Raw genomic sequence first — 15,907 nt, forward strand, 5'->3', positions numbered from 1 at the left:
TAGTTCTTTGGCCCATTTTTTGATTGGGTCGTTTATTTTTCTGGTATTGAGCTGCATGAGCTGCTTGTATATTTTTGAGATTAATTCTTTGTCAGTTGTTTCATTTGCTAATATTTTCTCCCATTCTGAAGGCTGTGTTTTCACCTTATAGTTTCCTTCATTGTGCAAAAGCTTTTAAGTTTAATTAGTTCCCGTCTGTTTATTTTTGCTTTTATTTCCATTACTCTGGGAGGTGGGTCACAGAGGATCTTGCTGTGATTTATGTCAGAGAGTGTTCTGCCTATATTTTCCTCTAGGAGTTTTATATTTTCTGGTCTTACATTTAAATCTTTAATCCATTTTGAGTTTGTTTTTGTGTATGGTGTTAGAAAGTGTTCTAGTTTCATTCTCTTACAGGTGGTTGGCCATTTTTCCCAGCACCACTTGTTAAAGAGATTGTCTTTTCTCCATTGTATATTCTTGCTTTCTTTGTCAAAGATAAGGTGTCCATAGGTGTGTGGATTTATCTCTGGGCTTTCTATTTTGTTCCATTGATCTATATTTCTGTCTTTGTGCCAGTACCATACTGTGTGGATGACTGTAGCTTTGTAGTAGAGTCTGAAGTCAGGCAGGTTGATTCCTCCAGTTCCATTCTTCTTTCTCAAGATTGCTTTGGCTATTCGAGGTTTTTTGTGTTTCCATACAAATTGTGAAATTATTTGTTCCAATTCTTCACAGTAAATAATTTTACATGTGTTACTCTTTCAACTTACCTCAAAGATATGATTGATTTCAGAGTTTCAGCTCACATGGAGAATGGAGGATTTTTTCTCCCACTAGGTTTAGTCATCTTTAACACCAATAGAATCGTCCTATCCCGTAGCATTGTAAAAAAGGGTTAAAGGATGAAATGTTACAAATTTTACAACATATCATTTAACACTTAACAATATTCACGTCCCAACAGTACATGCATCACTGTATTTTATAACCTTTTCTCCAGCTACCATGCTTTTCCGCTTGTTCTTGGGTAAATGTTCTGCTTCTCAAAGCACACTGATTGCTGTTTTTCATTGAAAAAGCATTATTTATTCAATATCTATACATCAGGCATGGCCAGAGTATAGGTTTATTCAAATTAGATTTAATTGGTAGATGTGCTGCTTTGAATCTTGCTGTTTAATGCTAAAATATTTTAACCCATGAACATACAAATACTAATATACAATTACATATATGCTTCAAAATATATTTCTTATAAATAAACAGCTATAAATAGTGTTTCTTGGTGAAAACACAGTTAAACCAGGGCAGGCTCAGTGGATAGGAATTAGCAATCTTCTTGTAACCATGTGTTTCCTGCATTTACCAAGAAATGATTAGGCAGGTAGTGGTACATGAAAAGTCACAGTTGAGTCAGGGACAATTTGTACTGAGTTTTTTGCTTCTCCCTATTCAGTAAGCATTAACTTAAGCATGATGTTTTGAGCCCTACATTCACTTGTTCTGGACACGAGATAGGGAATGAAGCCTGTTTATAGTCCAGAGATAACAGGCTTTGAATTCATAGAGGCAAAGGAAAAGAAAATGAGAGGTCATCAGTGTAGAGCATACACCACGGCAGAGCTGTGGGCTTATAGGAAGCACTGTGTATACTTCAGTTACAGCACTAATCACACAGGATCCACTAATGTGTGGGCTTGTGTTATTCATTTTTATCTTCCCAGGACTGGAACATAGCTAGGCACTCTGTAAATGTTTTTTTGCATGCATGAAAGAGGCCTGTTTCAAAGGAACAGGGTGATTTATACTTGCAGTGGGGATGAGAATTAAACTTGACCATAGGGGGGATTTAGAAGTGATATTTGTAACTTAGGTGAAAAAAATCACCCATCATAGGACAGTACGCTTCTGTTCCCCAAGCTCATTTTTTACAGGCAACATATGGCAAGGGCCAAGGCTTTTGCTGATATTTTGCCGGAAACATTGAGTTAAACTCTGTAATTAGCTTTCTTTTGTTTAGCTATCATGATGTAGGGTGAGCAGCTGGTTCTAATTATGAAACAGTCTATTAACTTCAAGTATTAAGTCCTCACCTAAAGTTTTACTCTGCATTAGTATGCATGCATATATTGATTTGGCTTTTCTGCCATTTAAAAAGTCTTGCAAGCATAAGCTTTTTTCAAGAAGCTTGAAAGTTCTTTCCAGACATTAATTGTAAAGCATTCAAGAAAAGAATGAAAATTGTGTGTATGTGCAGGTGACTTTTTTCACCTCACAAGACAGAACATAAGCAGTTTTATAATCAAGAAAGTGAAATGATATACATTTGTGTTCAGACACAATGATTTTTATATAAAGTGTGTAAATATAAACACGGAAGGTAAGAAAAGGGTAACAAACTATAAGAAAGTATTACCTATTGGGAGCCAAAATTTTATTATTAGTACTGTTGCTGCTCAGATTTATTGCATTAAGAAAACCTTTGAAGCATCTGAAAATTCATAGAGCTCCACCTTTAACTTGATGGCATCTCTGAATTTGTTTTGTATCATTTTTAAAATATAGTATTGGGACATGTATTGATTCTTTGTGGTATCACACAAGGTACTGTGAAGAAAGATCTTCTCTTGACCTTGATGGAATGATTTTAAAGACTTGGAACCTGCATATTTTTTAATGGTTTGCAATTTAATTCCCTAACAGAAATTAAACATGCTATGACTGTCTATTTTCATAAAGGTTCAAATCCAAAGCAAAGTAAGAATAGATCAAGATGGGAACATTTAAAAGCTATTATTTGTCTTACTGACTCTCAACACTTTGTAGGTTTATAGGTCCCTTTAAGTATCTGATGAAGGATATGACCCCCCCACCTTCTACCAGAAAAATATTCATGCATACATCCATTTTAAATTGCATATAAAACAAATGTATACTCAGTTTCCTGGAATTCTGGTATAGGACCCCTGATTCATTGAGAAACTCAGGTGCTCTGTACAGTGAGGGCTGCCTGGCATATAACAGAATGGCAGAATCTGTGCTCTCAGAGCTTCCAGTCCCATTGGGGTGGAAACAGCATGCCCCCAAGACGCAGTTCGGTAATAGTGCCCTTCATGTCCTCTTTGGCTCAGGAGCAGCAGTTCCTGCCCAGCACTGCACCCTCCACAGAGGAATCCTGCAGGTTAGTAAATGCCCACTTCAGCAAGGGGCCCAGGAAGGTCACGTCTGCCTTTTGTAGTCATGTGGTATTGGAGGACTTATTCACCTCTCTGAGCCTTGCTGTCTTGTCAAAGTGGAGATGCTAATTCTCCTTTTCAGGGTTACTGTGGACATCAGCTCTGTTCAGTCTTGAGAGGGTGCTGTGCAGATGGTGATGCTGGGCAGTTATATCTCCTTTTCTTGGGAGAATTAGTAAAAGAGATTTCAAGGATTTCAACTACACAGCATGTTACTCTGAATTGAGGGTCACAGATTCTTTGTTTTGATTATCTGGGTATTACTTTAAATCCTCTCACTTGGAGTAAACATGTCAAAATTACTTAAATATAGATTGCACACCAAATCAAGGACAGAAATATCTTTGTAAAAATAATATTGCATGTATACTTACTGTGATATTATGATTGGTTACTTCAATAAAGATAATCTTAGATGGAGCTATGCCTTTTAAATTGGGTTGAGGCAGGAGGAAGAGCCCATAATGGTGCCCCTGTCAAAATGAATGAAAACAAAGGGAGAAGAGGCACAGCCTGCTGCAGAGAGAGGCACAGTCCCATGAAAAGTCCCCTGAACTGTGCCGCAGGCCTGATGACCTACTGACTGTGTGATCCTATGGCTGTGATTATTCTCACAAAAACAACTCAGTTGTCTCAAACCTGTGGAACCAGAGTCCTCAGGAAATGGAGTATTGGGATTGTTTCATTTTGTAGTGTTGTTGACTACTATCAGTGCAATGAAAACAGCTCAATCGTTAATGATTCCATTGTATAATCATGGCTGTACCTATACTATACCCTGTGCTTTGTGTGGGGGTTCTAATACTTAATGTTCACATGTACTTATTTCTGGTAATTTTCCTCTTTTCAAACTGTGTGGTATAAGCATATCTACTCTTAAGTATTTAAGGGTTCTAATTAGAGAACATTCGATGAGCATCTTTCTCTGTTATAGCCATGTACTATTTGCTGTGGAAATAGAACACAGTCCCACACTCAATCTATTTATCACATATATATATAAAGATAATAAAAACATTGTGTTGACAATGCTTTTGAAAGGGGTGAGGTCTTCCAGTTAAAACAAGAGCTAAAAGAAAAACATTTACAAATTAAAGCTCAACTTTTGATTGGACTTGTCATTAAAGAAGTTCCCTTCAATTAGATATTCATTTTTCCTTCACTAAGCTTTTTGCCTAAGGGTATGAGAAAAGTAGCATTCCTTTACTTTCAAAACACGTTTTCAGGGATCTTTAGGGAGAGAAGAGATATAAATCAAAAAAATGTATGTAAAGTCTCTATTCAAGATTCCATGAATTGGGTTTCTGGAAAATTAAATATACTTCTGAGCCAACTTTCATAGAAGGAGCTAGCCATGCAAATTCTGGAAACCACAGAAATAATTTAACACTAGATATAAATGAAACTATATCAACTTTCCAAAAATCTCTCACACATCTGTGGGGAAATAGGTTACTAAGTGGTTTTCAGCCATGAGGTCGTCAGTGTGGCATAAATTAAGAGGACACATCACAGAAATGCTGCCCATGTCTTTCCTTGGCACAGTCTGGATTGGGGGCCTGCTTTCCATACTCATAAAGGAAAGGCAGTGGGACCCAGGGTGGGGTGATCTGGAAGTGTTTCACAGAAGCACCAGAGAAGTTATCAGATTCCCTGGGAAGACAAAGTCAGAAGGCCAAGAGAAGTACACTTGGTATCACACCATAGTCACTAGATGAGGACTAACATGGAGGGTGGGTTCAACCCAAGGACATGGAACCAGTGGAGCTGCAGCAGTTCCGGTGATGAGCAGGGGTGAGTTAGATGTGAGATCTCCTCTGGGGTCTACCACTAACTACCCTTATTTGCCTGAGACCTCAAGAAATTAACAGCTCTCTGATCCTTAGTTTTCTCATCTCTAAAATGGGACTACTACTCAGCTGCCAGAGTAATCAGAAGGATTAAATTTGATAAAGAGGACTTACCTCCAGCATAGTCCTTTCACAAAGCATTTGACACAGTTTCTTATTTAATAATCCCTTGTTGGGTTTAAGTTAGGTACTGTTACTGTCACATGCTAAAGATGAGAAAAGTAAGGCTCAAAGCTATTATTTGCCTGAGGTCACAAACCTAGAAAGTGCCAGAGCAAGGACTGGAATCCTGATGCCAGTTCCCTGGGGTTACACAAAAGAGCTCCAGTAGCTACCATATTTCACCCTTTGATAAGTGTGAACATTTCAAGAGGTGAGACCTCCAAAAGGATCGATGAAAGAAATGTACTGAGAAACCTTATAGCTAAAGCTTAGATGGCATCTTTTCTTCAACTCCATCAACATCCTAACTACTGCCACCATAGAGTTAGAATAGATTGTTTACCTGGGCTATTGCAGATAGGCAACCAAAGCTCAGATAGGGGAAGGGACTGGTAGTATGGTGGTCCCTGTTGTTTTGAAGAAAAGACTTGTTTCGAAAAATACTGATTTGAGCATCTAAATTTGGGAAATTAAGTAAAGAACATTCACAATGAAAAGGTCTCTGTAAAGAAAAAAAGGGGCACCATTGTTTTCCTGAGACCACGCACATGATGTTGGGAAATAATCCACAGACAGTATCATCATGGTGTAGTCTGAATGCCTGAATAGCTGGCTGTGTCTGGGTTGGGGCAGTCACCATGACGACAAGTTCATCTTAAAATAGCCATTTAACTAACTTATCATTGGAACAGTGAGCTATGAGAAAGGAGTGATCTCTCAGGATCACTGGGGTTTTCTTACAGCTCTTTTGTTCTTGGCTGCTCCAGCCCTGTTCAGTCTAACCACAGTTGCTAAGACACATGCCACAATCTTCACAGAGAAACAGAGTAACTCACCTGGAGGAACATGCTTCAAATCTTATAAAAGGGAATAGCAAAAGATGGGTGAATCTGGGAAATATGAGAAACACAATTGATTTTCTGGGGCTTACTCACTAAACAAAAGTACAGTAAGACTCTTATGGCTACTTCTAAAGTTTGAAAAGGAGGGAGGAAAAAATTTTCAAAAGGCTGAATATCAGGTGAACATTGGATGTTCTGATGCCTTTTCTAAACTACAATCTTCTAGCTCTTTCAGTTTGCACAACACTGAATGAGTGGCCAGTGCACTTGTGTTCTCTAATACGATGTCCTGCTTCTTATGGAAGTTTATGTGCTGGTCTTTAGCAACTGAATGTTTGTAGATTCCCACTGACTCTGGCAAGTGTTTCAGACAGAGTTGAGATTGTTGGAAATACTCTCTATTTTCTCGGGAATTTATGTTAATGGGCAAAATTCACAGTTTTACTAAGGTGGCCTATCACTAAAAATGCCCCTATCACTTTTGATCACTGTATGTTAAAAATATATTTGAAGTATTTTAAAATTCTAAACAGTAGTAGTAGTAATAATAATAGCTAACTTTTGCTGTGCAGTTACTTACATACCACCCATGTTTTAAGCACTTTATGAAGCTAACTCAGTGCTACTCAGCTAGAAAGTGTTTGGTTAATTTTACTTTGCTATTTAATTAACCAAATCTCTTTACTGATTTGAGTTTCAGCTAGTTTTTTCCTATCTCTAACATAAGACATGGATTTTTATGTAATTTTAAGGTGATTATCATTTCCTCTAAGTGTTTTGAGTATCAATACCACTTTGATAGAAGAACAAAGTAGAAGAAAAATGGAAAAGGACAGGTTTGTTAAACAGGAAACACTTAAGACAAACCACTGCAGTAAATATTAATTTGTGATAAATAGGACTGCATCAAAAAAATTCTTTAAAAATGATTAGGTAAGCCACAAAACTGGGAGAAAATATTCATAACACATATCTGACAAAGAACTTACATCCAGATTATATTAAAGAACCACTGCAAATTAAAATAGGCAAAACAGTTGAACACACAGTTCACAAAAGAAGTTATATGAATGACCAAATAAGCACATGAAGAGGTGGGAAACACCTTTAGGCATCAGGGAAATGCAACTGAGGTACCAGTCTCACCCATTAGAATGACTAAAATACAAACGACTGACAATAACAAATGTTGGTGAGGGTGTGAAGCAACTGGAACTCTCATGCTTAGCTGGCAGGAGCGCAAAGGGATGTGCTTGTTAAAACTTTCCCATGCAGTTAGATATGGAGTTACACTCAGCACTTCTAGGTATTCACCTAAGAAAAAGAGAAACTTAAGTCCGAGATTTGTACAAAAATGTTCATAGTACTCTTACTGTATAAAAACTCCAAACTGGAAATAATGCAAATATTTGTCAAAGAGCAAATGGACACATCAGTGTACAGGCATGTGATAAAATACTTATTCTTCAGTAAAAGGAACGGCTACTGAATTGAGAACACAGATGAATCTCCTAGGCACAGGAAAGTGCACAGGATTTGATTGTATTTGTATGAACCTCTAGAGCAGACAAAACAAATTACAGAATGAAAAGTCAAAATAGTGTTTACCTCTTAGGGCTGGCATGAGCTATCTAATGGAGTAGGGTTTCATGGTGTAGCCACTAGTGAATGTCAGCTGAGACTTTACACTTTATTTCTGTAATTTGTTTTTGTTTACATTTTTAAAAATTCTGTGCACCAAGATCAGAGAGCCCTTATAAGAATTAAGTCATCTGCTGATTTATAGCCTAAATTATTAAAATTCAGCTAGATGCATCACCATTACTTGTATCAGCTGCAGTACTGATGAGTGCCTTACCTCCTGTCAATATCAGAGTCACTGAATTTATATTTTATTTGGAGTAGGTCAGAATACTTTATGGATGAAATACAGACTTGGACAAATGCCATTCCATGTACTCTTTGTTGTTATGGAGTTCATTTAAACCAAACCAGTTCTATAAGGACCCAATGTTATATGATTATTACTTCAGAGACCACAGTGTTGTTATAAATTAATTGACCAGGACTTTTCTTTTCTTGAAGGTGTACAAGGGAGAAGAAGCCACATTCCAAATCTCAGGCCTCCAGACCAACACAGACTATCGGTTCCGCGTGTGTGCGTGTCGTCGCTGTTTAGACACCTCTCAGGAGCTAAGCGGAGCTTTCAGTCCCTCTGCGGCTTTTGTACTACAACGAAGTGAGGTCATGCTTACAGGGGACATGGGGAGCTTAGATGATCCCAAAATGAAGAGCATGATGCCTACTGATGAACAGTTTGCAGCCCTCATTGTGGTTGGCTTTGCAACTTTATCCATTTTATTTGCCTTTATATTACAGTACTTCTTAATGAAGTAAACAAACCCAACAAAACTAGAGGTATGAATTTAATTAATGCTACACATTTTAATATACACATTTATTCAGATACTCCCTTTTTTAAGCCCTTTTGTTCTTTGATTTATATACTTATTTTACAGATTTAGCTAGGAAAAAAAATATCAGTGTTTTGGTGCACCTTTTTGAAATGCAAAACTAGGAAGAGGTTAAACTGGATTAAAAAAAAAAAAAAAAGCAAACCAGATACCAAAAGCTAGCTTATGTTTTCTTTTAAAATTTTCAGATTTGCCTTTATTCTGTCTTCACTGATGTCTTTTGCAAGCCTTTGATTTTTTTTTCCCATGTTACAGTTTAGTAATTTATATTCACCGTTCACTTCTTATGTCTTGATCATCTGTATCTGTGACCATGAATCACAGCGTGTGTACTTACAGGGCTAGGATTTCGGCATTGTCAGAGTATTACCACACAAAAACCACCACGTAACGGAAGATATGTTCACTCAGATAAGGCTGCCCTAAACAACCATGTTGTCACTCAGTTATTTAACTGTTTAGCTCATCGAAATCAAAATGTGTACTTTAATCTAAAATGTTTTAATAATCTGTATTTCTTATGATTTTAACACTATGAGCTGCCTGTCTAAGAAATCAAGTAACCAAAATGCACCTATAAATTATGGAGCATTGTAGATTTTACCACGTCAATTCATAGCAGTAACTTTTCGAGGGCATTGTGCAATAGTTAGTTGTTTCCTTGTTCAGCTATTTTAAAAGCTGCTTTAACTTGTTTGTCTTTGTATATAACTACTTCTAATCTAATCACTAGAGTTATTATATTCTGTTACGTTTGACCAGAATTATATGACGAGAACTGGTGACAGTTGAGTGCCTCTGCCCATTGTCCATGATTTACACTAATTGTGAGCAGTCTCCTTATATGTCAGCTCATTATTCTTGAAAGATTTGCCTTTAGGCTGTTCTTTGAGGTATCAATGAAGTGATTGAATTTCAGTTCCTTAATTCAGTGCACATAATACTAATCTAACAGCAAATGAAAATTAAAACCCAATAAATTTGTAGTTCCTATTTTTGGGGGTTGACCTGGCTATGTGTGGAGAGGGAATGGTATTTGCTGGTAATAAGCACAGGGTGTTTGGGGGTCAAGGAGCCTAGATTCTCTCCCTGGATCTGTCACTAACTTGCTGCGTGACCTGAACACGTCACTTTACCTCTCTGTGCCTCAGTTTTCCCATGCATTAAAAATAAAAAATAAAATGGGGATTCTAATGTTTGTAAGTGCTTTGAGATCCTTGATCAACAGGTGCTATTGGAGTGCAAAGTGTTACTCTTGCATGTTTATTTTCATTCATGAGATTGTCAATTTTAACCCAAAGTCATTGGATTATGTATATGAAGTCCATAATGTTTGCGTACCTCAGGGACATTTAAGAGTTGGAGGTGCAAATATATTCCAAAAGGGTGCAACAGACACAGTGTATCCCCCTGCTTCTGTTTTTGTATATTTTTGCTACTTGGTTTTTCTTGATCATAGCTATTTTGTGCTTGGTCTATGTTGTCTTAAAATGCAGTATCCTGTACTAGCTTATAATATTCCCATACCAAAGTCATGGGGAAACCAACATTATTTTGTTTTTGGTTTATTTATACTATATTCTGCATACAGTACTTTAAATGCCAATTACAGTGCAATCTTTATTTATTGTAAAATTTTTTAAATGTACTTATGTACTAATTTTCCCTTGTAGCATGTTATTTTTTTGTGTTTTATACTTTTGTAATTTTAGGTCAGTCTTGTTCCTTGGCAACATCTGTAGTATTATCATTCTTCTGACATTTTCTTGTGTTTTTAAAGATAAAGAGCATCTAGTGCATTAAATGCCAAAAAAAAAATCCATTATCAGTGATTGAAACGTTTACATGTACCCAAGAAAAACGTAATCATCTCTTTAAAGAAAGTGCTAAGATCAATGAATTATTCTGTGTGCCTACATTGTGATGTAGTAAGTACTAGAAAGTTCTGTATTTTGTTATTGACTAGAATAACTAGTTTAATTAGCCTTGCAAACTGATGGCATCAAGGTAAATATATTTTTGCCAAAGTTTCTGGCCTTCCAAAACTCACTCCACTATTAAATGTGCATCACGATCCACTATAACAACTGCATCTGCATTTTCTGAAACAATCTCATGCCTTTGGGGAGAAGGCATTTTTTTTTTTAAACAATGAAGAGTCAACTGAGTACAAGAACCTTGTCTGCAGGAGAAAAATAAAATCCCTTTTTGGAAACACTTCAGAACTGCTGCTATAAAGAAATTCTCAGAATTGGTTGGAATTTTTTTTTATGAAATAGTACTTTAAGCCAAAATTGCTATGACTATTTGATCTTTGAGATTTTCATACTGTCTAACCACCAGAAAGCTGAAGTGTGTGAAACACTAGCTGACGGCACTTTATTTTATTGCTCTCCATTGTTGACTGTTCATTATAATTCCTCAGTCAAAAAGTTATCACACTATCCGGCACTATTTTATATTACAAATATTATGTATATGTGATATTGATATAGAACTATATATTGCCATTACACATGACCAATAAAATAAAGTGTTATGTTAACCTTCTCTCTTTGCCCTTTTGCAATATGTAGGAACGAGTGAGTGGCTTTCTGATGCTCTATATGTCAAACATCCTCTCTGGCACAAGAAATTCCAGTCATGTGAAGCAAAATTCCCTTTGTCCTCAAAGAAATTGTTTAAAAGGAAAACTTTTTTAAAAGGTTTTTTGCATATTATCTGCCTTGTTCTTATCAACTTGAAATGTTGGCATTTTCTAACCATGTTTTGTTGGCTACAGTAATTCAGTATTCCTGTCAAATTTGAAAAGTGCCCTAATTGAATGTGTTTGAATGTTATCCTTGCACAATTCTTTAAATTGAAAGACAAAATGTTTTACCTCACTGTTGGACATACATTCCAAGCTTTTCAACTTTAGGAGAAAAAAAAATAATCATGTTTTCCTGTATTGTAAATTTTAGACTATTTCATATACATTGTATTAAAACTGCCATATCAATTTTAATGTATAGATTTTGCAAATACTATGCTATATGTAATACCTAACTGTATCTGTAGTGTATATGTAATATATTTATGCCCAATAAATGTTTTAATTCTTTCTGACTTAAGTAGGGTTCTTCTGCCATGAATAGGATTGCTTTTGTTGTTGTTGTTACTTTTTAAATACTTAAACCACACCCCAGAAGTTGTAAATTCAGATGCCTTTAGAGGCCAGGCAGGTGGCGTAGTGCAGGGAGCTTGCTTTGCCATCTAAAGGGGTGGCTGCCACCCTGCTCCTGGTTGGGGTCTTGCAGGTCGGCCACCCACAAACATGTAGGCTATTTTTTTCAAAAGAGGCTGCAAGTCCAGATCTCCCTAAATGGGCCAACTAACATGCGATTGCGGACAAGGCCCACGGGCAGCCAGTTCTTTTTCAGAGTGTGTGTAGATAAAGTACGCTTATTCTAACGTGTTATCCATCTGCCAAACTCAGGGGCCCAGGTCTGCCTCTTCACTTAGCACCTGGGATGCTCCTGCTCTGTGACAGACTCGCACAGTTCTGACCTCCCCCTTCCCTCCTCCAGGTCCCATTCAGCAACAACAGCAGCAATAAAGTATAGTGTTCCTACTATAGTCATGGTTGCATCATGATGTTTAGATTGTTTTGCTAGGAATCCCTACTATCTTTTTTCCCCCTGAGGGAAAAATGATTGGGGAAACTGTTTATAACTCAAAGCTCTCTTTCTCAAAGAATGCTGATAATCATTCTTTTGGGTAAAAATGCCAAGTTGAACACATCAAGTTTTGCATGCTCCTTACACTTCACTCCTGAAAATATACTAAAGGGTTTTTTTTAAGTCATAACTGCTGTCAACACTGAAGAGTGGGAAAGAATTGTTAACACGAGAATTTTGAAAACCCGACCAAAGAAAGCTGAATTCTCATTTACCAGGGAAGAGAATGAACGCCAACTCAATTTACATGCCGAATTCACTGAAGGTTCAAAAACTGATAGACATATTTCCCTTTAAGGTAATGGTAAAGAGGGATGGGAGCCTAAAATAGTATTGGTAAAAAGCTGTTAAAAATGCCATTATAAAAAATAATGTCTTTTTCCAGCAAAACAGCTGCTCCTCCATTCTTGCAGAAACCAAAAGTTTATCCCCAAGAGAATGTAAAATAAGCCCTGGACTTGGAGAATGTTATTCTTACCTGAAGATGAAGTGGTTCAGTACCACCCTTCAGTGGTACCTCTCAGCCTTGGCTACACAGTAATACCACCTGGGCAGCTTTTCAAAATCCCTATGTCAGACCCTACACCAATAAAATGAGTATTTTGGAATATCCTACACCAATAAAATGAGTATTTCTGGAATATCAATGTTTTTTAAATCTCCCCAGGTGATTGCATTGTACATCCAAGATCAAGAACCACTATTGTAAGGTGAAACTCTCAGGCAGCAATCTTCTCAGGTTTTTAGTCCTCTGGCTTAACCAAAGGTAACCTGACATCTGATAAAAGCTGCTAACATGAAAAGTCCAAAGCTAACAACTTGGAAGAATCTGAGGCTAAGGGAGAGGAAGCTTCAGAAAACTATCATAGCCCCAAAGAGATGAGAAAAGACAAGTAATCTTTACACTAAAGGTAGGATGCTGTGAAAGAAGAACATGTGAGGAACATGGAAACATTCTGAGAAATTAGCAACTCAAGTAGAAGGATTGGAAACTGGAATTGAAAATAATCCCAAAACAAAGCAGAAGAGTGAAAAGATAAGTACATCAGGATCAAACCAGGATATATTCAACAGCCAAATAATAGGAACTCCAGAAAGAAGAGGAAATGTAGAGGAGGAAATTAAACACATGGGTTTTCACAGTGGAAGTACACAAGGGTGCTCAACACAATAGATAAAGCAGGTTCTCTGCCAAATCACACCGTCCTGAAATTTCTAAACAATAGGACCCCAGAGAAGCTCCACAACACAGGGAGAAACTGGTCGCACGGGAGGATAAGGAGTCAGGGTAGCTTTATACTTCTTAGTAGCAACACCAGAAGCAAGGAATCAGTGAAGCAAGTATGTCAAGATTTTGAAAGAAAAAGATTTCCCACCTGCTTACTCTCAGTCAAGGGTAGAGCATCATGAAGACATTTTTAGAAATTATAGCTCTCACACTTTTGCCTCCCAAGTACCCTTTCTTAGGAAGCTCCCAGGGAATATGCTCTCCTATGTTTGCTTAGTCACTCAGTCGTGTCCAACTCTGTGACCCCATGGATTGTAGTTCACCAGTCTCTTCTGTCCATGGGATTCCCCTGGCAAGAATACTGGAATAGGTAGCCATGCCCTTCTTCAGGGGATCTTCCTAACCCAGGGATCCAACCCACATCTCCTGTATTGCAGGCAGATTCTTTACCGTCTGAGCCACCAGGCATGCCACATGCTTCCTGTGTGATATGAGTGGATGCAGCAAGAAAGATGCATCTATGGGATTCCACCTTCAGTGCTGTTCACACCGGTCAGCAGTTGGCTCTCTGGCCCTTTGCCTCAGAAAGATTTATGCAACTCTCACTTTATCCCTTCCCTATCCACAGTCATGATGGGTGCATAAACACACACTTCTCTCAACAGAACTGCAAAATGATCCTTTTCAACACTTGACCTTGGACTAATTAAAACAATTAGGGAATTCCCTGGTGGCCCAGTGTTTAAGACTCTGTGCTTCCACTACAAGGGGCATAGGTTCAATCCCTGATAGGGGAAATAAAGATCCTGCATGCTGTATGGCATGGCAAAAAAAAAAAAAACAATTAAATCTGTACCAGCACTGGTACCCTCTGTTCAGGGTGGTATCTAAAAAAGAAGTTCCCACCTCCACCACTAGACTCTTAAGTGCCTCAAAAGCATGGGGGAGGGAATATGTACCCAGGACAATACTGTCAACTCTGCAGCACACAGTGCATTCTCTGGCACAGAACAGAAGCTAAAAAAAGGTTTGTTGAATTCAGTTGACTAATTTGGTCAGAAAAGTTCACACAGTAGTGATAATGAGCCGTAAGATACTGCTCAAGTCATCTTCAGTCATGATGTGTTATTTTGTGTACAGTATAGTTCCTTTTAAAATTGTAGTCAATAAAGTAAAATGTAGGAATTGCACACCAAACACTGAAATTCCAGAATTCACTGAGGTTTGAGACATCCAGCAACTCGAGTCTTATTCTGGAATGGTGGTTATCAACAGGGATTGACAGCAGCTGTCCTTGTAGGCTGGCATCTGCTCTGCACTTGACCACCTTTCCCCCTAAATCCCCAGCATGGATATGGACGATGACACCTCCTCTGATAAAAGAAAAATGCCTGGCTTTGTTTCAATCAACAGTGAGAAAACAGGTTGGGTGGAGGGGAGGTCAAGACTTCTAAGAATGATGGAGTGAGGGTGTCTGTAAATCTGCTTTTCCAAAGAAGCGGCAAAAACACGGGCGAAAAAAAATTGCCCAAAATTTTCTGAAAACTTTCAAAGCTCCAGAAATTAACCAAATGCTTAAGAACAGCAGGTTCTGTGGTATTTAACTCAACCTATACCTCTACCCAGCCCACTCAGCTGTGTCCAACTCTGCAACCCCATGGACTGTTGCTCACCAGGCTCCTGTCCATGGGGTTCTTCAGACAAGAATACTGGAATGGGTTGCCATTTCCTTTTCCAGGGGATCTTCCTGACTCAGGAATTGAACTCTCTTCTCCTTCATCTCCTGCATTGGCAGGTGGATTCTTTACCACTGTGCCACCTGGGAAGCCCAACCAAATGCTTATAACAATCTGAACCTTGGTAAGAAGAGCAGGTTTTGTGGTATTTAACTCGATCTAACACTCAAAAAAGGTGTCCTTTTCTTTATAGGGGACTGGAATACAAAAGTAGGAAGTCAAGAAACACCTGGACTAACAGGCAAATTTGGCCTTGGAGTACGGAATGAAGCAGGGCAAAGGCTAATAGAGTTTTGCCAAGAGAATGCACTGGTCATAGCAAACACCCTCTTCCAACAACACAAGAGAAGACTCTACACATGGACATCATCAGATGGTCAACACTGATCAGATCGATTATATTATTTGCAGCCAAAGATGGAGAAGCTCTATACAGTCAGCAAAAACAAGACCAGGAGCTGATTGTGGCTCAGATCAAGAATTCCTTGTTGCCAAATTCAGACTTAAATTGAAGAAAGTAGGGAAAACAACTAGACCATTCATGTATGACCTAAATCAAATTCCTTATGATTATACAGTGGAAGTGAGAAATAGATTTAAGGGACTAGATCTGATAGAGTGCCTGATGAGCTATGGAATGAGGTTCGTGACATTGTACAGGAGACAGGGATCAAGACC

The 15,907-nt window shown here is 38.0% G+C and overlaps 1 protein-coding gene across 5 annotated transcripts in view; it reads left to right on the forward strand.

Annotated features, from left to right (window-relative positions):
• The window catches only part of FNDC3B (fibronectin type III domain containing 3B), a 359,396-nt gene extending 347,742 nt beyond the window's left edge, over window positions 1-11,654 (forward strand). For all 5 annotated transcript variants that reach the window (XM_010835255.1, XM_010835260.1, XM_010835258.1 and 2 more), the window contains one exon: window positions 8,158-11,654. In XM_010835255.1, the coding sequence (XP_010833557.1) occupies window positions 8,158-8,469 (312 nt within the window). In that variant the 3' untranslated portion in view covers window positions 8,470-11,654. The remainder of the gene's footprint in view (window positions 1-8,157) is intronic.
• The last annotated feature ends 4,253 nt before the right edge of the window (window positions 11,655-15,907 follow it).

This window comes from Bison bison, unplaced genomic scaffold, assembly GCF_000754665.1.
Source record: "Bison bison bison isolate TAMUID 2011002044 unplaced genomic scaffold, Bison_UMD1.0 scf7180017864040, whole genome shotgun sequence".
Classification (NCBI taxonomy): Eukaryota; Metazoa; Chordata; class Mammalia; order Artiodactyla; family Bovidae; genus Bison; species Bison bison.